The 24,608-nt window shown below is 32.5% G+C and overlaps 2 protein-coding genes across 2 annotated transcripts in view; one reads left to right on the forward strand and one right to left on the reverse strand.

Annotated features, from left to right (window-relative positions):
* LOC118196353 (SEC14-like protein 2) overlaps nt 1-5,018 on the reverse strand; it is a 79,379-nt gene extending 74,361 nt beyond the window's left edge. The window contains exons 1-2 of the mRNA XM_035367789.2: nt 4,741-5,018; nt 1,605-1,674 (exon numbers count right to left, since the gene is read on the reverse strand). Of these exons, the coding sequence (XP_035223680.1) occupies nt 1,605-1,674; nt 4,741-4,797 (127 nt within the window). The 5' untranslated portion in view covers nt 4,798-5,018. The remainder of the gene's footprint in view (nt 1-1,604; nt 1,675-4,740) is intronic.
* Nucleotides 5,019-5,363: 345 nt separating this feature from the next.
* Nucleotides 5,364-21,212, forward strand: LOC146996102 (uncharacterized). The gene is made up of 2 exons (XM_085819891.1): nt 5,364-5,811; nt 20,493-21,212. The coding sequence occupies exons 1-2, from the start codon at nt 5,661-5,663 to the stop codon at nt 21,014-21,016; spliced, it is 675 nt and encodes a 224-aa protein (XP_085676017.1). The 5' UTR covers nt 5,364-5,660; the 3' UTR covers nt 21,017-21,212.
* Nucleotides 21,213-24,608: the final 3,396 nt, after the last annotated feature.

A 24,608-nucleotide genomic window follows, 5' to 3' on the forward strand; every position in this document is an offset into this window, starting at 1 on the left:
ATCCATGTTCTTCATGAAGGTGGCATTTAAAATAAGTTAGCGGCGATTCCTCGTGTTCAACTAATGTAAGTGGAGTTAGGCCGGATTTAAGTGCTTTCAAGAACTTAATTTAAATTTCAGGTGCTTTCTTGACCATTGATCATGGACTTATTAAATGTGTAGCCAATTTCATTTGAGACCGCATAATTACTGTTTAGGACATTTTGTTTGTATTGAATGCCAGTATTTTTGGAGACCAGGTAAACATGTTATTTAATGATTGATGGTTATAATATACTTTTTCTAAGACTCTGATATTGTTTAAATTTATTTTTTTTTGTGCTTTTATTCTTTTTTATATTGTTAATAAATTGGTTAAGTTTGAAACCTCTTTATTGTCTTCAATGTATGCACAACATATTATCTCAGGGAGCTTCTATTGCTACTATTGCTAAAAATGTTTAATTTTATAAACTTTAAACTTTGCTTTAGCATCAGTTATCACTATAAACTAGTAAGAACATTAAACAGAAGACTCAAAGCAAAGCTAACATAGTTATCGCTCAGTACTCTGAGCTAAACTTTGAACTAAACTGAGAACTAATGCTCTCTCTGGTCTTATATAGTTTTCGCTTACGCCAAGAAATTTCCAGTACCTTCCATTCCTCAGAATTGCTGGAAAGCATATAGTATATATATACAGACAAAGGTCTTTAATCCGGACTCGTCGGGACTTCGGCGATTCCGGATTATCGGTTTTCCCGGATTATAGATCATCAGTTTAAATCTGGTATAATGGCATGCAGAAATTATTAAATTAAAAATATGAAAACGTAATTTATGAAATAAAGAGCAATTCTGATCTAAAGTGTATCAAAATAAAAAAAAAAAAAAAAAAAAAAAGAGCTTAATATTTATTTGTTTACTTTATTAAACATTTCTTTCAACGCGCGCATGCGTAAAACATACATTACGCATACTCAAATTTAGAATCAGTTATAGATCATGTTTAAATCTGGTATAATGGCATGCAGAAATTATTAAATTAAAAATATGAAAACGTAATTTATGAAATAAAGAGCAATTCTGATCTAAGGGTATCAAAATTTACAAAAAAAAAAAAAAAAAAACTTATATTTTTTTTGTTTACTTTATTAAACATTTCTTTCAACGCGCGCATGCGTAAAGCATACATTACGCATAGTCGAATTTAGAAAATTGCAACCAGAAAACTATTTGATGTGTATTCGTGATATTTATAATGACGAGGAATTTAATTTAAATCATATCAAAGACGGAGTACATAGAGATCAAATACTACATTTAGTAAGGAATTATAAGACGAATAAAATAAAAACATCTGCCCTGAAGATAAGGATAGTGCTGACAGATCAACTTTCAGTTTATTGCGCTGTTCCAGCATGTTTATAGTAGATCTTCGACTATTGTAAAAGTGTTTTGGAGCTGTCCTGATTAATATTGGTAAATAAAGTGTGTTTCGGGATTTCATCAAGAGCTGTAGTCGTTATTCACTCCAAATCTAGAAACCCCATATGAATGTGACAGAAGAAAATAACATAACAACTGGTGTTAGAAAAAAATGCAACAATATTATATTTACTTACCTCTAAGCCACCTTAGACAGAAGTAATCATCATGCTCTGGTCTTAAAATATCTTCCATTGAAGAACGAAACTATAACAAAAAGACATTCAGCAAAACACTTTTGCAATGTATTCAGAAAGATACATTTTTCTGAATATTCTAATTAATAAAAATGTTTAATTTTAAATTAATATAATTAACTACTTATAGCCTATGAATTTTTTCTAAAGAAACAAGAGAGTAAATTAGTCTCTGTATTATGTTGAACTATAATTTCATTCATTACAAATGAGCAAAAGTATTAAGCATAATTATGAAAATGCTATGATCTTAAAAAGAAAAAAGCAGTATTTTAAAAAGTAAAATTAAAAATCTTGATTCAAAGGTAATTACAATATGTCAGAAAATAGGATACAAGAACATGGAAGGAAATGAGGCTAATCTTTGGAATATGGTAGTTTGGCGACATTTTGTAAGGCAATAAAGGTTACTAGCTAGGACTTTAGCAGTGCACATGGATAAAGTCAAGAGTGTGCGCAATGCCATTTTTGTGCAATTCTGGGGTGTTTTTTTAAGTGAAAATAGGTCGACGTGTACATGGATACCGTATATGTGCAATTCTTAAAAGCACAGCAAGCAGTTTGCGATTCTGCACTTTCTCCCAATTTTGCACCTAATCTTCGTCATGATTAACCCGCGGGAAGGCGCGTGGGGTGTATCATACCCCAACCCTACATAAAAGTGGAATATTCCTAACTTGTGAAACTGAAATTCTGTGCTGCTTTCAGTAGCTGAGTTTCTAGTTGTGGTTGACTTTCAGAACCGCTTTTTCTTTGCCTGTGTGTTTCAGAAAAAGATTTATCGGTATTTTGTTGGAACTGGGGTATGACACATCCACGTGCCTGTCCGTGTAAGTGTTTTTCTGACTGAATATTTAGTTCAGAAATTTATTTCTAGAGTGTAACAGTAAATATTTCTACTCGCAAGTGATTTTAAAGTACTTGAAATTAAATTCTTAAAAATTTCTAACTGCATTATGGTAAAAGGAATGAGTCCCTATGAACTGGAGATGCAACACATGCGAGATTTATTAGAAATATTTGAAAGTAATGAAGATTGCATTTCGGAAACTGACGATGAAACTAAGAATATTTTCTACAATGTTTTGGTTTCGAAAAAGATAAAACATCAATTCCTGATGTTCCTAAAAAAGGAAAAACTGTTCTTATGCTTTCAACATTATATAACGATCATACCCCCAATTTATAGATGATACTATTGGAGAAAATAAAACATCAGGAATTATATGTTTTAATAATATGACTAAAGGAACAGTGGATATGGGAGATGAAATGTCAGCCAATTATTCAATTGCCAGAATAACAAGAAGGTGGCCAATGGTAATTTTCTTTCCCGCACTGAATGTTGCTGTAATAAATGCTTGAATTATATTACATTCAACTGCTAATCCACCAACAAGAAACAGAAGTCTGTTTTTGAAGGACTTAGCATTACAATTAATGAAAAAAGTATTGAACAAAGATTAGAGATTAATACTTTTCCAAGAAATTGACATACTGCATGCAAAACAAAAGCAGAAGTTTCGATGAAGAATTAAAACGAATTCATGAAATTCGAAACAACTAAGTATGAAAGATGTGTTAATTTTTTTGCCTTCGTGCCAAGGACAGAAGAACGTGAATGCAATGTTTAAAATGTGAAAACATTCTGTGCCAAGCACACACGAATGTATTTCGTTCAAAGTGTGAAGAAATAAAATAAGCATGGTGTATTAGAGATGCAATGAAACTTAGAGGCATAATGTTTATTATTTTCATTTATCTTAATTTTAACTCTAAAATTATTTCGGAAATTAATTTTTTGAAACCCAATTATTATTCACTTATTTATAATACACAACATAAAAAAAAAGTTTTAAAACTAAGTAATAATATTTTTATTGTATTTTAAATATTGAGGTATGTAATACCCCACGCGCCCACTCTAGTAACTTTTCTTGGTGCGACTTTCGCCGGGTTAAGCACTTTTCCATAAAAGTTCTAGCATAAGCGTAATTCGGCTAACAGATTGTTGAAAAAAATGTCGAGTTAAAAAAAAAAAAAAAAACGTGCCTTTACTTCGTGAAAACACAATGGCGTCCAAACAAAAACTAGCAGGTTACTGTAGCAGGGTTGGTCACCAAAAAATAGCCAAGTTACCATAATCCAAAGACTAACCGGAAATGAATGTAGCACTTCACAGCATTTTCCTTGAATTTAAAATCAACTAAATGCTTCAAAACATTCAGTTCATCTGCTGAGCCAATTAATTTTATCTGGAGACTGCACCCATTTTACCCAGCCTTCTTTTAGGGAATCCCAGTGCTCCCTTCCTTTCCTTTATAAGGAGAAAAACAGGATTATGGGGTACTACAGAAACGATGCTGGAGCCCCTAAAACCTCAGGGGAAAAGTGCAGAATCGCCCACTGCTTGGCACGTTTTTAAGAATTGCACATACTCGGTATCCATGTACACATCGACCTATTTTCACTTAAAAAAATATCCGAGAATTGCACAAAAATGGCATTTTGCACTCCCTTGACTTTATCCATGTACACACTGACCAATTTCACTTAAAAAGTCAAAGAAATTGACAAAAAATCCAATTCTTACTCTTGGAAAAAGTGCCAAACAAATAAGTGGGCGATTCTGCACTTTAGCCAACCTCAGGTCCTGATCATTAAACGAAAGATATTGGTATATTTATTAAAAGTTGTGAAATCGCATAAAAATTACAGTTCTAATTTTTATTAAAAATGAATGCATGCATAAGCATTGAGCAACTTATATTGTAACTGACCAATTTAATAACAGAACACTTTTATTAGAAAAATCCTTAATATAAATAATTTAAAAGTTTTGGGGATACTATAGAGAAGTATGAAAACAAATTTTTGGAAAGTAACTGCTACGAAAACGCAGTTTATAATTTACGTAATGGATTCTATAAAAATGAGATTTGAACAAATTTGCAGATACCGTATATCACACATACAGAAATTAAATAGTATTTTACAAAATTAAAGAGTATTTTACAAAATTAAAGAGTATTTTACAAATTAAAGAGTATGTTATGAATTATATGGTTATACTCACACTATCAAGCGCATTTAATTGTTCTTCACTCAAATCGCCCACTCTTCCACTGGCCATTTTGGAAAATTATTTGTTTCGAAAATAGTAATTCAGCTAATATTAACAGTGTAATAGTGGATTTATAAAACACGAATTTAAACCTATGTATTTTTACGACTAATCTGCAAAATCACAAACATAACCTTATCTTTTTACCAACACCGTTCGAGGAATGACCTTAAATTTCAATCAACAGTCGAGTCGAGTTTGCTCACACCCCAGCTATGCAGCAGCAACAGACTGCAGTGCCTAATATAAAAACGCAAAGAAAAAAGAAAGAAAAGTTAAATTTATAACATAGATTAAAATAGTTAAACATTACATCACAAGTTGTATTGCATAAGATACTTTTATTAAAAATAAAACATAGCTTTAAAAATTTAAATTAATTAAAAGTACATTCAATATATTAATTCGTTTGAAATCATGAATATGAAATTGATAGAGACATCCAGTTTTTTTAAAAAGATTAATTAGATCAACAGCGTTCAAATTCTCAGATTATTGTATCTTGCAGCGTTTGCTACAAACATTTACAACGGTAGAGGATCCCAGATTCATTTTGATGATTTAAAATTCTTATTTTTGACCCAGAAAAGTTTCCTAAGCGCAGTAAAGGTCTTATATTCTCTCTTTAATACTTTTCTTTGGAATTTTCTTGGGAAAACAAAAAGAGAGAGAGAGAGAATGACTAAAGTATTGCAATGCGGCGTTTTCTAGATAACGAAGTGAAATGAAAGGTTAATTTTTCGGCATTTCCCTGCTATTCGATAGGATCTGCATAAACAAAACAGCGCTTTAATTCTTGATCGAGTTGTGTGTGTCACAATATGTTATGCTCTGTTCCATTGTTTGTGTCAAATTAAGGCACGAATTGTAAAATGCCTAGTTGTGCAGTATACGGATGCTCGAATACAAACCGAAAGACCAAAGGAACAGGCATTAGATATTTTTCCTTTCCAAATAATCCTGATCTCATCAACAAGTGGCTGATTGCTTGCAAGCGGAAAGACAAAGTTAATGTAAAATATGGTAAAATTCTCATTTTCTGCTTATGGTGCTATATTTATTGACCAATATTTGTTTGATACAACAAGAACAACAACAAATTAGGTACATAATGTTATTTTATGTGTATGCAAAGTTGTGATGCAAGTAATTTAACAAGTGGTTCACAACCTAAGTAAGAGATAATTTAGTCAAGGCCATAATAAATAAATTATAAATTGGCCAAATAAATATTATAATTTAGGCACGTGCATGCCGAACTAAAAACATTTTAAGGGGACATGTGACATATCGACTGGCAAAATGCAGCTATTTCGGGACAAAAGTTCAAAATTTCTCAAAATAAACGCATACTCTAAATTCTTTTTCATTTAAATAGACAATTTGTAAATTATATAAGACACATGAAATGTAAATTTAGAGCCTAATGTTTTTAAAAACCAGTTGTTTAATTTCTCGTACCTTTGACGGATCTTTTGTGACAGTGTGCTAGTTTGGTACAGGTTTCTTCAAAAGTATGCACCAAACTCCTTGAAATGTTGTATGATGGTTAAAAATATATTGATTTAATCTTAGTATCCGGTGCACACGGGATTTAGCTACTTTTGGCGACTTTTATGATGAGCAATAAAAATGGGACATACACACGTAAACAGGTATTCAAAAGAATATATATAGTTATACATAGTATATGCTATGTATATACTGATAGTATATAGTGTATAGTATACTATCACTATATATACATAGACGTTCTTTTAGTAATTTTATGTGTTGGCGATAATTTTCAAAATCGTGCCAAGGCTGCACCGTGTACTAGGATTTTACCAATATATCATTTAAGAATAATGAGCAGTATTTTACATTTTACATAAAAAAATATTAAAAATAAATTAGTAAAATGTTTTGAAAATCATAGAAAAAAAATGGTATTTAATTTTTAATATATCTAAAACTAATGATAATAAATTTTTGTACTATTCGGTTTTGAGGGCCGTAAAAAATTGCAGCAAAAATGTATGCGCAAAAGCGCCAAATCTAGCAAATGCGCCCATTTAATAGCATGCCAAATCTAGCGTACGCATTGATTTCAGATTGCATAAGTTTATGTAGTTCTATATTTCTTAAGACGCCGTTGACATACTAGTTTAATTTTTAAATCCTTTTTTGATATCCTATGGATTTAACAATTTGGGGATTGCCCATGATTGACGTGTTTTTAAGAATTGCACATACTCGGTATCCAAGCGCACATCGACCTATTTTCACTTAAAAAAAATCTTAGAATTGCACAAAAATGGCACTGCGCACACGCTTGACTTTATCTATGTACACATCAACATACTTTCACTTAAAATGTAAAAGAAAATTGACAAAAATTCAATTGTTTTTACCCATGTAAAAAGCGGCAAACAATTGAGTGAGCGATTCTGCACTTTACCGAGAATATTTTCAAAGAAAAGGCATCATTCGTTATACAAAATTACGTTTGAACAACCAACGAGATGAAATTATGCTTTAGCGAAATAGCGATGCAGGCAACCGTTCAGTTATGTTTAGCAATTTTTATATAAATTAAAAGGTTGATCTTTGGATTATGGTAACTTGGCGATTTCTTGGTGAAAATTTGGCGACCAACTCTGCTACACCAACCCTCTATTTTTTTTTTTTTTTTTCCGCCGCCATTTTGTCTTCACGAAGTAAAGACATGTTTCTTTTCTTTTTATTTACTGAACACTTTTTTCAACAATCTACTAGCCAAATTACACTTATACTAGAAATTTTACCTAACAAAACTGCTTAATCATGACAAATATTCACTGCAAAATTGGGAAAAAGTGCACAATCGCAAACTCCTTGCGCGTTTTTCACAATAACACAAACAAATAAACCATGTACACGTTGACTTATTTTTACTTAAAAAAAATCTCAGAATTGCACAAAAATGGCATTGCGCACACTCTTCACTATATCCATGTACACTGCTTTTTTCTCATAAATTAGAAAAATTTCACGAAAATGCATGACAATTTTCTGAATCTTTAAACCCGATAAAAAGAACATATATGAAATTACCTTATCGCGAAAAAGTATATACCCTTTCCAAATATGAACATTTCCACGTATAAAATAAATAAAATATCTAAAAACTTTTACCTCTAAATTATCTATTATATTATAAACGTCACCAACGAATTCATACCGCAAACATTACAGATACTTAGTGTCAAATACTTAAATTATTTCCATGCACGTTTGCTTCAACTAAAACGTATACCAAATTCCTACAAACCTAAAATTCACAAAATAACTATCATTTAATTAAAATATCACTAAACCATTTACACGTCGACTTATTTTTACTTAAAAAAACATCCCAGAATTGCACAAAAATGGCATTGCGCACACACTTCACTATATCCATGTACACTGCTTTTTTTTCAATTAGAAAAATTTCACGAAAATGCATGACAATTTTCTGAATCTTTAAACCTGGTAAAAAGAAAATATATGAAATCACCTTATCGCGGAAAAGTATATACCCTTTCCAAATATGAATATTTCCACGTATAAAATATCCAAAAACTTTTACCTCTAAATTATCTATTATAATATAAACGTCACCAACGAATTCATACCGCAAACATTACAAATACTTAGTGTCAAATACTTAAATTATTTCCATGCACGTTTACTTCAACTAAAACGTATACCAAATTCCTACAAACCTAAAATTCACAAAATAACTATCATTTAATTAAAATATCACTAAATCATTTACACGTCGACTTATTTTTACTTAAAAAAACATCCCAAAATTGCACAAAAATGGCATTGCGCACACTCTTCACTATATCCATGTACACTGCTTTTTTTCTCATAAATTAGAAAAATTTCACGAAAATGCATGAAAATACTCAACGTATACTACTCAAACATATTCCAAAATACTACAAACATATAACTCACAAAATCACGATCATTAAATTAAAATATAATTAAATTAAAAAACACTACTTCAAATATAAATAAGCACATACATTAAATTAATAAAAATTAGATTACAATCCTAATTACTTTAAACTAAATCATTGCTAATAACAATTTTCAAATAATACCATTTTAATTTATTTACTCCTTACATTTAGAACAATGCATAAAAATAATATCCTCAAATGATTAAAAATACTAACTTACCTAATCTTCTTCAGAATTTTCATTGTATCGCTGCAGTACTACTGCTAATTTCTAAATTCTAAATCCAGTAGTCAACTGGAAGTCTATTCACCAAGTAATAAGAAATTAATAAAATTTCACCTATACTCAAACTACTTTCAGCAAACCACATACCCTTCCTTACACTCCTTTTCACAAAATGTCCATTTTCACCATATTTCTTGCACCGCCATTTAAACTTATAATATCCTTCCTTTGACACAATCTCAACTTATTATTATTATCAGATAAACACATTAAAAATTTACAATTCATTTTACATAGCACCATGCAATCCGAAAATTAATCAACACTATTTCACACAATGCACAATGAAGCTTTTCCAAATTAACCCTCTTTTCCGATTAAAGAACTGTAATTCGTCCATTTATGTCACGTTTCACACAACACAGAATATAGCTAAACATGAAATTTTCAGATTTCCCCCCCCCTTTTCCGATTAAACAACTGTAATTCGTCCATTAATGTCACATGACATATCTCATGATCTCTCATTTCCCTCACACAAAATAATGCGTAATCGGAACTGAGTGCTTCTCACATTATTACCAAAGTCCTAGGTAATAACCTTTATCGCCTCCAAAATGTCGCCAAACTACCAGTTACCATATTCCAAAGATCAGCCAATTAAAATAATGATTTGAAATAGTTATTTACTCTGATGCTTCCATTCAGTCGTGTTTAGCTTTTTTCATATAAATTATAATAATAAAAAAGTATTATATGAAATTAACCATTCATCTAAATTAAAACATCAATCTTAGATAGTTATTTACTATCATACTTTCTTTCTTGCTGCAATTGTTTTTGGCAGCATTGGCATCAACAATAGTTTGGCGATTTTTTACGGTCCTTGAAACCGAATAGTACCTAAATTTTATATCCTGGGTAGTTTCAAAGAAATAGTTAAGATAAACAACTGCGGAAAATTTAAACCTTCTAGGCTGAATAGTTTTCAAGAAAAGTGGGCTAATCTTTGGAATATGGTAACAGGTAGTTTGGCAACATTTTGGTAAGGCGATAAAGGTTACTAACTAGGACTTTAGCAGTGTACATGGATAAAGTCAAGAGTGTGCGCTATGCCATTTTTGTGCAATTCTGGGATTTTTTTTATGTGAAAATAGGTCGACGTGTACATGGATACCGTGTATGTGCAATTCTTAAAAACGCAGCAAGCAGTTTGCGATTCTGCACTTTCTCCCAATTTCGCACCTAATCTTCATCATGATTAGCACTTTTGTTCCATAAAAGTTCTAGCATAAGCGTAATTCGGCTAGCAGATTGTTGGAAAAAAATGTTGAGGGGGAGGGAACATGTCTTTACTTTTTGAAAACAAAATGGGGTTCACACAAAAACTAGCAGGTTGCTGTAGCAGGGTTGGTCGCCAAAAAATTGCCAAGTTACCATAATCCAAAGATTAACCCCTTAACTGCCGCGGGCGTATATATACGCCTTGCTCAGCCGATGCGTTAACTGCCCCAGATGCGCAGCCGATGCGTTAACTTTGCGAATAATTTTAGGTGTAGCAGCGCAAAGCAAATGATAGCAGTTTGGAAGGACGTATATATACGCCTGGGGCAGTTAACGCATCGGCTGAGCAAGGTGTATATATACGCCTGCGGCAGTTAAAGGGTTAACCGAAAAGTGTACCGATAGTTAAAAAACAACATGTTTTGAGAAAAACTGAAAAAACCATTTAAACACTAATAATTTCAAAATCGTAAAAACAACCTTGTATTTAGCGTAAGTATATTGAAACACTCAATCGATTTCGAGGGCAGCTAAAAGTTCCTCCTCATCAGGAGAAAGAAATACCTAGAAAGAAGAAAAATAAAGGGGAAGGAATCTCAGAAACACGTGTCCTTATCAGCACTGCACGTGGTTATAACTGGATTTTTAATCAGAGTGACTCTGATTAAAAATCCTCCACCCACTGCCCCTCAACAGGATGGCCACAATGATATTTCTTTTTGCCAAACTTCAATTCAACAACTTCCACCATTTTACTTTTTACCCCTAGCTTCGCAGACACAGAGCATGACGTGAACCAACGAACTCCAGCGAAAGATTTTTCAACGTCAACAGGGTTGCCATACAACACACAATCGTGCGAAAATCCAGTGCAGAACACATATTGCCACATTTGGTGAAATTAGGGTGTATATCAGAGTTATACCGGTATACGTGTTCAGATTCAATTATTAAAACTTTCATTCGGGTTTTGAGTTGTTCACTTGTCTGAACGTATTGCAGCGCAAGGAGTACCTGTTGTTTGCTACACCTTGATCACCTAACAGGTTACAGCTCAGTTCCGCCCCCAGTTTTGATGGAGAGCACCCCAGCGGGAATGGGTTCGAAGGTCTCCCACACTTCTTCCCTAACAACCCACCTCTCGAGAGGACTTTTGGCTCACTGCATATTTTGAGTACTTCCATGCCACATAGACACTATACATTTACAAACATCAATGCCTTCTCTAGGATTCAAACATGGGCCCTTCGACACGGCAGTCAGCGATGCTAACCACTATACCGGTTGAGCATGGGTTTTGACTTCTTCCATGAATGCAATTTGACAGTAGTTTTTTTGTCAGAGAGACTTCTAAACATTTAGTTAATAAAACAGGTTCTAACAAAGAATGTTTATGAACATACTTTTTACCAGCTAATATGGCTTTATTGTTGCCACATCAGACATCTGTCCTAGTGTTAGTGCTTGTGTACATTTTTTAAAGAAAGATTTCGGTCTTAAGATTCGAAACATGGATAAATTATATATTTTTGGAATTGTCTCAGGCTACTTTATTTTTTTAGCCCAAAATTGAAAATTTGAAAACTTTTTTGTCATATGTCCCCTTAAAACGCAGTTCTTGAAACCGATATGAACCAGCTAATATCCACTAATGATGGCTTACATTTGTTTTCTGTAACTTATATTTTTTAAATGTATTTATTTGAAATAATTTATATCTTGTTCCAGATACTGAAGTTTAAATGTCAATTTTTTTTCCTTATATATTATTTTTCAATTTTTCGTACAAAATAAAAATTATCAATATACTCAATAAATTATGTATTCAAAAAGTGTTTATCAATAACTTGTGTGATAATTTTAAACATTCAAAAGTTCAGTTGAGATGTTTTAGCAGACTGTGTTTCCTGTCATAATTTTTTTGTTGTTGTTGGTCTAAACTGTTGATTGAACACATTTTCAGTTTATAGGTGACTGAATTAGCTCTAACCCAGCATAACTTGTGCTAGTTTTCGAGCAGAAATTAATAGCATATCTCAGCTCAGAAGCAGCTCAAAGAATTGGTAGCAGAGCAGGTACTGGAACCAGCATCAAGCTAATTGGTGGGGCAATTTAAATTTTTAAGACTCGCAAAATTGGAGGAAGAGACAGTGACTCAAAAAACTGTAGTAAATTTTAAAGAATAGTCAAATGAGATGGAAAAGGGGAATCTTGGAACAAGATCAAAAATATTATTCAAATTGAGAAAATAAAATTAGTTAACTTTATGAATCATGGATAGCTAATAGAAATTTTTAACAGTTATTTATTAAATAGCTTGGGAGAGGTTGAGCTAGAATTAGTTTAAAATTAAAATTTTCTGGGCAAGGGCATTGTTTCAGTCAAATTTAAAAGTAGTAACTTGAGAGTGGGAAAGTAGATAAATTGACAGTTAAGTTGTTAATTTCCTTAAGGGTGATGTGAAACTTGATCATTCCCTCAAAGTTGTTATCTGCAGCTTCAAACTTGTGTAAATTGGATTTTAAAATATTGTAAAATTTTTGGAAGTTGATCCTGGCCAGATATACGTTAATTATCTCTTGGTTTTACTTAAGATGTACAGTCAAAAGTCATTAATTCGGACACCCATAATCCGGACCTCAAAGCTACAAACTTTCTGCGCGTCGCTTTGACGCATGCGCGTAAGACCTTTACGGCTGCGAATATGCGCATGCGCAAAATACATTTACGAATGCGCATTTAATATATAACGGACGGTATAAGCTAAGCTAAGATTATCTAATTCAGTTAATGTTGCAGATTGCGTTGTTCCTTAATCTTCGAATTGGATCCGGCTTATTATTTTTTGCAGACTGTTAGAGCAATTTTATAAAAGTAAGCTTGAACTTTCGATTATGTCAAACAGAATTTCTGATATATATTTACTAATATGTAAAGGATCTACAAAGCAAAATTATGTTTCGAAGTCCATTAAACAAAAAGTGGAATTGCTGCAAAAAATGGATAAAGGCATATCCTTTGTTTATCGAACCATTCCGAAATCTGTTTATCAATTTCATGCTGCTCTGCGGCGGGGAGGAAACGCCGTGGCACGCAGTGAATTGGAAGTTGATCTGTCAGCACTATCCTTATTTTCAGGGCAGATGTTTTTATTTTATTTGGCTTATAATTCCTTACTAAATGTAGTATTTCATCTCGATGTACTCTGTCTTTGATATGATTTAAATAAAATTCCTCGTCATTATAATTCGCTTCCGATAGCGAAGAAAGTGGCACAGAAATTATTGAAAACGAAAAAATTTCGATTGACAAATTAGTCGGTATTCTTGACACCGCAATTATAGGACTTGAACAGCGGAACTTTGTAACTGAACAAGAAATTATGTCTGTTTATAGAATTAAAGAGAAAGTATTATCACATAAAAAACGAAGCAACCTAAACAACTTACATTGAAAGAAATGTTTAATAAAGTAAACAAATAAATATAAAGCTTTTTTTTTTTTTGTAAATTTTGATACCCTTTAGATTATAATTGTTCTTTATTTCATAAATTACGGTTTCATATTTTTAATTTTATAATTTCTGCATGCCATCTCACCAAATTTAAACTGATGATCTATAATCCGGAAAAATCGATATACCGGAATCGCTGAAGTCCCGACGAGTCCGGATTAACGACTTTTGACTGTAGTATGATAGTTTTTGCTTGAAACAATGGTACCAGTCTGTTATTGAGTTTGAAGTCGTCACTGGCTGTATTGCTAAATTCACCAAGAGATTGGTTTATATAAAGTTGCCAATGATTACTTTTAAAATCATTATGTTTACTTTTTAAGAAAAAATGAAAAAAATGGCATTGAGGACATTGAGTGCTGGAATGCATACCATATTGTCAGATTGTGACTGATGCTTGTGTGAGCAATATCACTGGCCTTACTTCTATGTTTAGGAGCAAGGTCAGTGATATTGTTTGTATCAAGCATGTCTCCAAATGTTGTCAACATAGAGTCATGCAATTTTTAATGCCTGAAAATGTGAGTGCTGAGAAATTTATGTCACATGAATCAGTATTCAGATACTGTAACGATTTTCATGAAAGACTAATTTCAAATGACAGGGCACAACCAGGTCAAGCACATGTAGTTATCACCCAGGATGCAATTGCAGCTGTGTATAGTTTCATAAGAAATAATTGGGAAATCACTGCTTGCAAGATGGCAGATGGAGTGCCTATGAACAGAGGAAGTGTTCACACACTTCTGCATGCAGTACTAAAAGATATACACGCAGTGGGTTTCAAAACATCTGACAGAAGAGCAGAAGAGTTACTGCATGGGTGCTTCCATGAAAAACCTTATGCGTTATCACAAAATGGTGAACCGATTCCTTTCTTGAATTATTGCTGCTGATGAAATATGGTGTCATCACTTTGATCCAACCACCAAATGCCTGAGCATGGAATGGCGACACCCTTCATCTCCACAGCCAAAGAAGGCTCGTTTATCCATGAGAGCTGGAAAAGGCATACTTATGTGCTTCTTTGACATTGATGGCCCATTGCTGTTTGAATGGCTGACTTCAGACGCGACTGTTAATGCAACCAGCTACCATGCTACATTACGTAAACTGAGAAAAAAACAAGGACCAGTGATGTAGCATGCTGTTACAAAATGTTATTCTCTTGCACGATAATGCTCATCCTCATGTAGCTGTTGCATGCAAAACACTGTTAACGCAATTTCGCTGGGTGACTTTGTAACATCCTCTCCACAGCCTCTGACCTCTCACTTTGTAGTCATCATTTCTTTTATCTGCTCTGAAGGGACAGCGATTTGCTGACAATGATGTCCAAGCTGCCTTTGAAAACTTCACCCAGGATATCCATCATATCATAAACCGCTAGCACACATGTTTCAGCTTCCAAAGCAACTATGTCTGGCCTATGTGTTCTCTATGTATTACTTTTTATTTTGGATGCTTACTTACGGCAATACCATTAAACCATTTGTCACACTCACTGTAGTGCCACTTTCATTTGGGTGACACTTATATATATATATATCAAGAATACATAGCTGCCAACACTCTGATGTTTTAACACATCGCCCGTTCTCCTGATAAATAACCCAACCTCCAAGTTTTTAATTTTTTGCCTGTATTAAAGAAATTGCTTTTCAGCAATAAAATTAAACTCGCACAGTTTAAGTTTGATTATTGAAATAATGAAGCTTAAATTGTGTAAATTTCATTTTTTCATGCATAGTGATTTTCATAATTTTTCTTATTAAATTTTATTTGATCTGAATTGTCTTAATCTACTTTAGGCATTTATAGAACTTTTTATATAAAACTTGTACCAAACGTTTGATCAGTAAATTTTTGTATTTAAATTTGTTTTAATCAGTATGTAGAGTTATTAGGTCGATTTCTGACCAGGAAACATGAAAAATATGCAATGCCTTCTATGGGATTCGAACTCCGGACCTTCTAATTGCTTAATTATCCCACAAAGGCACAGGCAGCTTTGGACCTAGTCACCAAATCCTCGTGAAGAAGTATCGTCCACTGCATCATGGTTTGTGTCATTAGAGAGTGTTTTTTTAATTTTTTAGAGGCAGGAGGTATAAAAACTGTGCAATGGTCCAGATCGCTAGCGGGATATGCCTCCAATTACATCACTAAGGCACACTATAAGGAGGGAAAAAGCGCCTTACAAATACATGGTACATTACTAAGTTTATCCTCACCATAGTATGTACATCCATTATTAATTTTATTTTTATTGTGCTTAAAAATAGTTTAATAAATTGAAGCATTCTTTCTTTACTCAGAATTTTCTCAATACAAAAGTGTAAGAAAATTATAAAATAAAGAATATAAAAGTTAAAATATGTAATGAATATATTTTATATCAGGATCATAATATAAATAATTCAGTAAACTGAATCCTGCATTATAAAATTAATTTAAATCAATTTTGAGTTCTTTCAAACTCATGTCGCTTTAAAATGCGAAAATCTTCCGAGAACTCTTGGTTTTTGAGGGGTGAACCTCGCATTTTTTCATATTTCAAGGTTGGCTGCTCTGGCAGTAATAAATTACTTCTCATTCTCTTTTGACTGTCCTCAAACTATGATTATAGTTGTAGAAAATGACCTCATTTTTTTTCATAATAGTGTTGTTCCTTGTACTGTTGCATTATGCAGCTGTGAAACCAAATGATTAAATTAAAACAAATGCATATGATATTAAAATACTGTATTATTGATATTAAATCAGTCCTCAGTTGTGTATTTTAATTTTACAAACTTGAGCATTTTATTTATATTTCAACTGGATTTTTATTTTTGATATTATGGTACTCTTCTGTTATCAGAGTGGATTTAAAAATGTGTATATGTATGCATATGTGTATGTATGTGCATATATGTGTACATGTATACACATGTGTACATTGCATGTATAATACATGCAGACATGAACACATCCATCCATCCATACATGCATACATACATACCTTTTTGAAGCCAGTCCTGCGAATAGAAGAGTACCAGCATTACTTACCAGTTTATCTTAGCACACATTTGTTCAGAACTATCGATAACATTAACTGAATGATAGCATAAAGTAATGAGAAAAATATCCTTCAAAATATCAATAAAATGTCATTAATTTAATTCAGATATAACTAATATTCATAAAGCAACCCTCATCTCAGTAGTTGTAGGAAATTGATCATTTTCTTCTTCAGAAAGTTTATCACTTGATGTTCGTAAATTTGTTTCAGAAAACAATTAACAGATATCTTCTGTCATTGATGCTGCAACTTGAATTTTTTCAGATATTTTGGCATGAAAAAATAAGGTCATCTAGAATTCCACTTTGTTATTTGCTAATTTTGATCAATCCAGATGATCTTAAGGCTTAAAAAGAAAAAACGATTCATATGGTAGTCTTAAATTAAAACCAAGCTGCTTGGAAACTTAATCCCTTACTTAATGTCACTGGTTGCACTGCCATTGTAATTGGCAGTTTCTATTTTCAACCCTATTCAGCTATTTTACTTTAGTTAAAAAAATTCATTCTGCAGTATTTTGATAACGTTAAGCAAATTACTATTCACAATGATGTATTTTGTATGTTTTCGTATAGAAATGGGTGGGATCTTACCAATTCTATAACAGTATATGAATATTATCATTAACCACGCTTAGTGTGGCTAGCAGAGTTGCCATGTAACCCAGAAAATAAGACTGGGTCCTATATTAATTTTCGCTATAAAAGAAATATCAAGGCTTATTTTCAGGTTATATCTTTTTTCATTCAAAACTGTTTACATTTGTTCACTCACAACGGTCAACTTTTTATCATATATTCAATAATCTACATTTATTAAACATGCATTTGTGTAAGAAAAGTCATCGTTTTTCAGAAACATTCCCATTAAGGTCCAAACACTAAACTGCAGCCTGAATTTTTCAGAGCTCCATTTCCTTTAGAATCACTAGCCTTAATTTCAAATGTCTAACAATCTAGCTGTCCTTAAATGAGCATTTTTAGTCCACCTTTATGGGAATTGATACCATAGGTATTAGAGATTTTATCCAATGAATTTTCCAAGTCATATCTTTTTACCAAATTTTCTATGATGATTTCTGTTTATTCTGTTTTCAATGTACTTATTGATTTCCTATATATGCAATATGTTCTTGAATGGCTTATTTTCTTCAGCATCAAGACTGGAGACAAGCAGTCATTTGTGCAGGAATCATTTTTGGGTCTTTCTTCATGTCTTTGAGTAGGAAGTGCTGGTTAAATCCTAAACTAGCAGACCTCTTTGGCTACTTCGCAAAACAAATAGTACAAAAAAATACAAATTTAAATCGATCCACTTCCTGATAACTGCGTGTGTGCACCAGGCTCTGTAAGTTTCAAGAAGATAAACACCTGAAAAATGTTCAATCTTTCTTGCCTGATTAGAGATGGGTTTTTTTTTTTTTACCTTCTAGATGAATTTCCAAAATATAGGTAACGTACATTTTCTTAACTAGTCAAGGGAATGTTGATTGATGAGGCAATTCTCTGATTAATTGTCATTTGAGGTGCTTGATCTATATACATTGCAGTTTCATTAATCATATTGGAGAGGCAGAGGTGTAGCTAAGGTTTTAAGCGCCCGTGGACACCTGAAGATTTTGTGCCTCTTTATGTGTTCCAAGAATGGAAAACATTTCATTCTGAAAGGTGTATCATCAATTTGGCGCCCCTTGCATGCTGCGCCCGAGGACGGATGTCCCTCCTTGCCCCACCCTAGCTACGCCACTGTGGAGAGGTAATGTTTAGAAAAATCAATGCCATCAACGAAAGATTTAAAAAAGCAAGTTCATGTTTAATAACTTCAATATCTTCCAGTTTGAAAAGTGTTCTAGATATTATAAGAGACTGTTTATATCCCGAAAAGAACTTTTCCAGTCAGACTCGGGATGTTTTAAATTCTCAGCTTCATAAGCTTGCAAATTATAAAAGACATAATCTCTCTATAAACATTTAACTTTTTGGACATCAGCTGCACATATTTTAGTGTCAAGCCATGCCTCTGTAATTTGTTATAAAATGATAGATTGATTAATTTTTGTCGTTGCACAAAAAAATATACCATGTAGACATGCAAATTGGTCAATGGCTCTAAATTGAGTTAACTGGTAGTATCGTATCGGTACATGTGGACGGGCCATCAATTGGGACTTATATTATAAACATCTTGAAAAATCATACTAGGGTTTATTTTCTGATAAGTCTTGTTATTCCATGGGCAAATTAAATGAAAGCTAAAATACATGCAATGCGTGGAAAATAATTTCATAGTCAGTTCAGAGTTTTTCATAAAGTACCATTGTTTTGCATCATCATGCAATGAAAATGATTTTGAAGATGCAGTGGTTTTCCGTCATCTCCCACTTAATCAAAATAACAAACTAAAACTTGATTTGATGTTCCAGTACAAGGATGCTATTGGTGTTATGAAAGTACGTCTTTATTTTTAGAACAGCATTTTGCTCAGAAGACCAAAGCAATATGTTACCATGCAAAAATGAAGTTAATTAAAAATAGGATGAAAATTAAATTTGGACAATTCTTATTGCTAATTTTCATCCCTTTTTAAAACTGGCATTATTAAGTGTTTAATTTTTAGAATTGTAAAATAATTTTCTAATCTAGAATTTGAATTTGCTGCAAAACTTAAAATAACACAGAATCAGGTATTAAATACCGTAAGCGTATAAGGTATCTTCTGCCTCTTTTCGTGGTCTAACTGGAAGCACACTCGACACGTATTTAAGAGGTCCAGGGTTCGAGTCCCGGCGAGGGCACTGCACGTTTTTCATGTCTCCTGCGTCAAAAAACTCTAATAGATTTTACAAGTGGAACGTGAACTAAAAGGTTGTGAATGGTAATTCATCAACACCCGGATTTGGCGATTGGGTCCCTTCACTTCCAGTCGCCCTTTAAAAGAGGGGAGTATATGAGGCATTTTTTCCCTCCTTCCCACATTCTTTCATGGCGTTATAGAAGCACACTTGACACGTATTAGAGAGGTCCAAAGTTCGAATCCCAGTGAGGGGGCACTACACATTTTCTCGTCTTCTCTTCAAAAAACCTAATGACTCTACAAGCTAAAGTACATATTAATGTGGATGCAGATATGTAAGTATTAGTAAAATATCAACATTATCATTATTTTTATGTAACTAAATTTCTGATTATTCTTTTAAAAATATGAAATTAAACAATTTGAAATTTGTATACATTTTTGCTGTTTTATTATCTTTCTGGCTGGCTTTTGTTAATTTTTAGTACATAAGTTTCATAGAAAGGGATAATAATTAAGTTTAAAATTCTTGGTAATTATTAAAGTTATATTCTATTCATACCTATTTCTGAGCTTATATTAATTAATACTCTCTAATCCTACACTTTAAAAATATTAAATAACATTACAGTCTGTAGATTGCAGGAGTTACTGTAGAGTCATGCATAAGCAAAACAAGGATAGAGTTATGAAAAAGTGATGGAATTTTAAAATGGGGTTTTGATTTAAATTATTTATTTGATCCTTTTGCTTTTCAGTCAATATTTAAACTTAGTAAACCTTATTTAAACAAACAGTTTTAATTTGATGCCTTTATATTTATACACTTATTTTTTCTCTTTCTAGCTTGTGTATGTTCACAACATTTCAGTGCAAACAGTTATCATATAACTATGAGGCAGAGACTCCTTAATTATGTAGCTCCAAAGTGTCGAATTTTAAAACCTGATGCTGTTCCTACAGAAAATTTGCCCAGTTGTGTAGGAGATAAAAAAGCAAGAACTGATTCAAATACGACTTCTTGTCTTAAGTCTGATAGTCAAAAAGTAGTAGCGATTGATTTATTTAATGAGAAAACAGATGAGAAGGAAGTTGGTCCAATTGTGGTTCATGTTGAGCCTGTACCTGACTTTATATCGGCAACATTAAATATGAATCAGCATGCTGAAATTGAGCGTTTAAAACTTAAAATTGAGCAGCTAGAGAAGGAAAATAAGGAATTAAAAGTTAAAGTAGATCAGTTGTCAAGAAAAAATAAATTTATACTGAGGGCTGTGAAAAAATGTGTTTCAGATTTTCCTGAAGAGCATCTGAAGAAATCTTCTCATTCCATGTTTATATACAAGTACAAAAAGAAGAAAATATCTTAAAAGTTATTGGAAATTTATTAAAATATGTTTTATGTTTATTGTAAATATGATCATTTTATTTAGAAATAAATGTATAAAATATTAAACACAAAAATTTTTATGCAATAGATATACAGTATAAGATATTTTTGAAAATTTGTTTGAAAAACCAATCTGCTTTATACGTAATAAAAGTACACATATTTTGAACCTTACAGTAATATAGTAAATAGTATTACTTACAATTTTATGCAGATACACTGGTATTGGAAATTTAAGAAGTAGAAAAGATAACTCAAATGTTTGTTGTTAGTCATACTTTAAGTGGCCAGACAAAAAGAACCACTTTAGATATTGCGCGGAAACAGGAAAAGTTGCTTATATATATATATATATAAGCAACTTTTCCTGTTTATATATATATATATATATATATATATATATATATACAGTCAAAAGTCGTTAATCCGGACTCGTCGGGACTTCGGCGATTCCGGTTTATCGATTTTTCCGGATTATAGATCATCAGTTTAAATCTGGTAAGATGGCATGCAGAAATTACAAAATTAAAAACATGAAACCGTAATTTATGAAATAAACAACAATTATGATCTAAAGGGTATCAAAATTTACAAAAAGAAAAAGCTTAATATTTATTTGTTTACTTTATATTAAACAGACATAATTTCTTGTTTAGTTACAAAGTTCCGCTGTTCAAGTCCTATAATTGCTGTGTCGAGAATACCGACTAATTTGTCAATCGAAATTTTTTCGTTTTCAGTAACCTCTGTCACTTTCTTCACTTTCGGAAGCGAATTATAATGACGAGGAACTTGTTTTAAATCATATCAAAGATGGAGTACATCGAGATGAAATACTACATTTGGTAAGGAATTATAAGCCAAATAAAATAAAAACATTTGCCCTGAAGATAAGGATAGTGCTGACAGATCAACTTTCAATTCATTGCGCGCCGCGGCGTTCCCCCTGCCGAGCAGCGTGAAATTGATAAACAGATTTCGGATTTCGAAACATACTTTCGCTTTAGATCCTTTACATATTAACAAATATATATCGGAAATTCTATTTGATATAATCGAAAGTTTAAGCTTACTTTTATAAAATTGCTCTAACAGTCTGCAAAAAATAATAAGCCGGATCCAATTCGAAGATTAAGGAACAGCGCAATCTGCAACATTAATTGAATTAAATAATTTTAGCTTAGCTTACACCGTCCGTTATACATTAAACGCGCATGCCTGAACGTTTTATGAGCATGCGCACAAGCATATTCGCAGTCGTAAAGGTCTTACGCGCGCACGTATACGCCTATGCGGCTACGCATGCGCAGAAAGTTTGTAGCTTTGAGGTCCGGATTATGGGTGTCCAAATTAACGACTTTTGACTGTATATGTAATTACAAAACAGTTTTTTTTTTAAATATCATGCATAGTATTTTCGCGCATTAAGCTGCTGAAAAATTATCAATAAAGACGTAAAGTAAGAAATTTAGAACTAATTTTTCACAAAGACCAAAAATTGAAATTCATAAGTAATAAATTTCAAATATATATGTATAAAGAAGGGCCATTACATTATGGGCCCTGTTAATAGCATTTAGGACCACCTTTAGCCCTCAAAACTGCCAGCACCCGGTGTGGCATTGACTCCACAAGGCGTAAGTCTGAGGCAGCGGTCGCCAACCTGTGATCCACAGAAAAATTAAGACATTATTTATATTTTTATGAAGCTTTCAGTTTAAAAAATGACGAGTAACAAAACCTATTATGGATTACGAGCCCCAGCAGTTTGCCTATGTTCGAATTCATTTAGCTCCGACATGATGCGCTCACAATTGCACATAACACTGTGACGATAACGAATGACACTTGCAACATATTAAGAATGTTGTACAGGTGCCGTTAATGAGCAAACACATCAATGCCACCAACAGTTTTTGTTAGAATAAACATTTCAGTTCAAACATGCATTTTACGAGGTGTTCCCATATTTTTATCCAAACCCTGAATATGCATAAAACCACATGACATGAGAGCATAATGACATCCTACCCTGTAGCATAAATGAATTGTGTGCATCATTTTTTTTTTTTTTTTTTTTTTGTTGTTGTTGATACAGATATATGCATGATCTTTTGAAAACATTTGAATGATTTTACTTGTAAGTGAAAGTTTAAGAAGAAATGTGTTATGAGGACAAATATTCAGTGCAGGAGATAGTGTAAATATAACTTATACAAATAGGTAGCCTTCAGGACAGATAAAGCTATATAAGGGAATGATACTGATCAACGGAAAAAAAAAGTATCAGGTTCTGCACCTAACAACAAAGGATACAGACAAGCAGCTCCAAATAAATATTAGGACAAATGCTACCATAGTCTACTACAGTCAGGTAAATAAGCAATGGCAGATTATTTTCCCAATGACCTACTGTGATAATACCTGCCCTTTTGGTAACACCATTTACAGTTGGGAAGAGAATAACAGAAAAGTTAAGTACCAATACTTGGTACTTCTTTGTTAAAGTAGCCACCATGCTTGTTATCAAATTGGCAAACTCAAACCTGTAATGGCAAATTTCAAATAACACCAAAAAAACAAACCTTTAACAAAAAAAAAAAAAAAAAAAAAAAAAAAGGAAGTACCTAATACTCCTTATAGAGACATTAGATTTAGTTTCAACAGTTATTCTGGATGTCTGACTTATGAATTCTTGATAATTATGCAAAGAGGCTAGCATAGAGTATTAAACCCAAAACATTGCTGAAAAGAATTCATATAGTGCTCACAATCTTGTGTAGGGATGTATAACTTTAAATGGATGTATGAAGCTTGAAACCTAAAAAGAAATACTGTAACTGGCAAGTGCTTCTGTACTGAAATTAAGCTTACCTGTGTTTGCTTTTTGAAAAGTTAAGAGACTGTTTCTTTTATTCAGAATCAAACGACTCTACAGCCTGTACTTTTTTGTTTTAAGTAAAAGAGTAATACTTTTTACAGAGTTTTAGCAACAGTTCAGAAACATGAAACAGACTGTTTGGCGACATCCTTTTTTTAGCACTGAACTAACATTTTTCACATCTTATTTGAAGAGAATCTTTTCCTGTTTAGTTGCCTCATTTAATTGTGAGAATGTCCCAAAACCACATATTACCAAGTCTAGATTATATGCAGGGTATTCTAGTGTTCATAGTTCAAAGTGATGCACTATTACAGCAACAACATACTGCCAGGTTTGCTGAAACAAAGCCACTGGTATTTGAGGAATTTTTTCCTTATGTCTCTGTACAAATGCTTTTCAAGATATTTACATAACAATTGCGATCTTTCCGTGGGTGTGAAATGTTGATAGCTAAATTTGCAGTAGATAAACTGCCAGAACAAGCTTTGTTGATAATTCAGATATTACTTGAAATGACTCTATCTTTGAAATATTGAGAAAGGCCAAATGCTTCATCACCGTTTGTACATTATAACATTTTAAGTGTTTTGTTGTGGCTTTTCCCAAGTTTAATGCAAAATTTAATCACATCTCTATTTTATAGCCATAGAGATATCTTCCTTACCTAATAACATAATAAAAACAGATA

This window comes from Stegodyphus dumicola, chromosome 7 (assembly GCF_044657685.1).
Source record: "Stegodyphus dumicola isolate Sdum_Otavi_A_Nest chromosome 7, ASM4465768v1".
NCBI lineage: Eukaryota > Metazoa > Arthropoda > Arachnida > Araneae > Eresidae > Stegodyphus > Stegodyphus dumicola.

Coding starts and splice junctions, on each gene's coding strand:
- LOC146996102 (XM_085819891.1), top strand. CDS start 5,661: ATGCCTAGTTGTGCAGTATACGGATGCTCGAATACAAACCGAAAGACC. Junction 5,812..20,492: donor CAAAGTTAATGTAAAATATG/GTAAAATTCTCA, acceptor TTCTCTTTCTAG/CTTGTGTATGTTCACAACAT.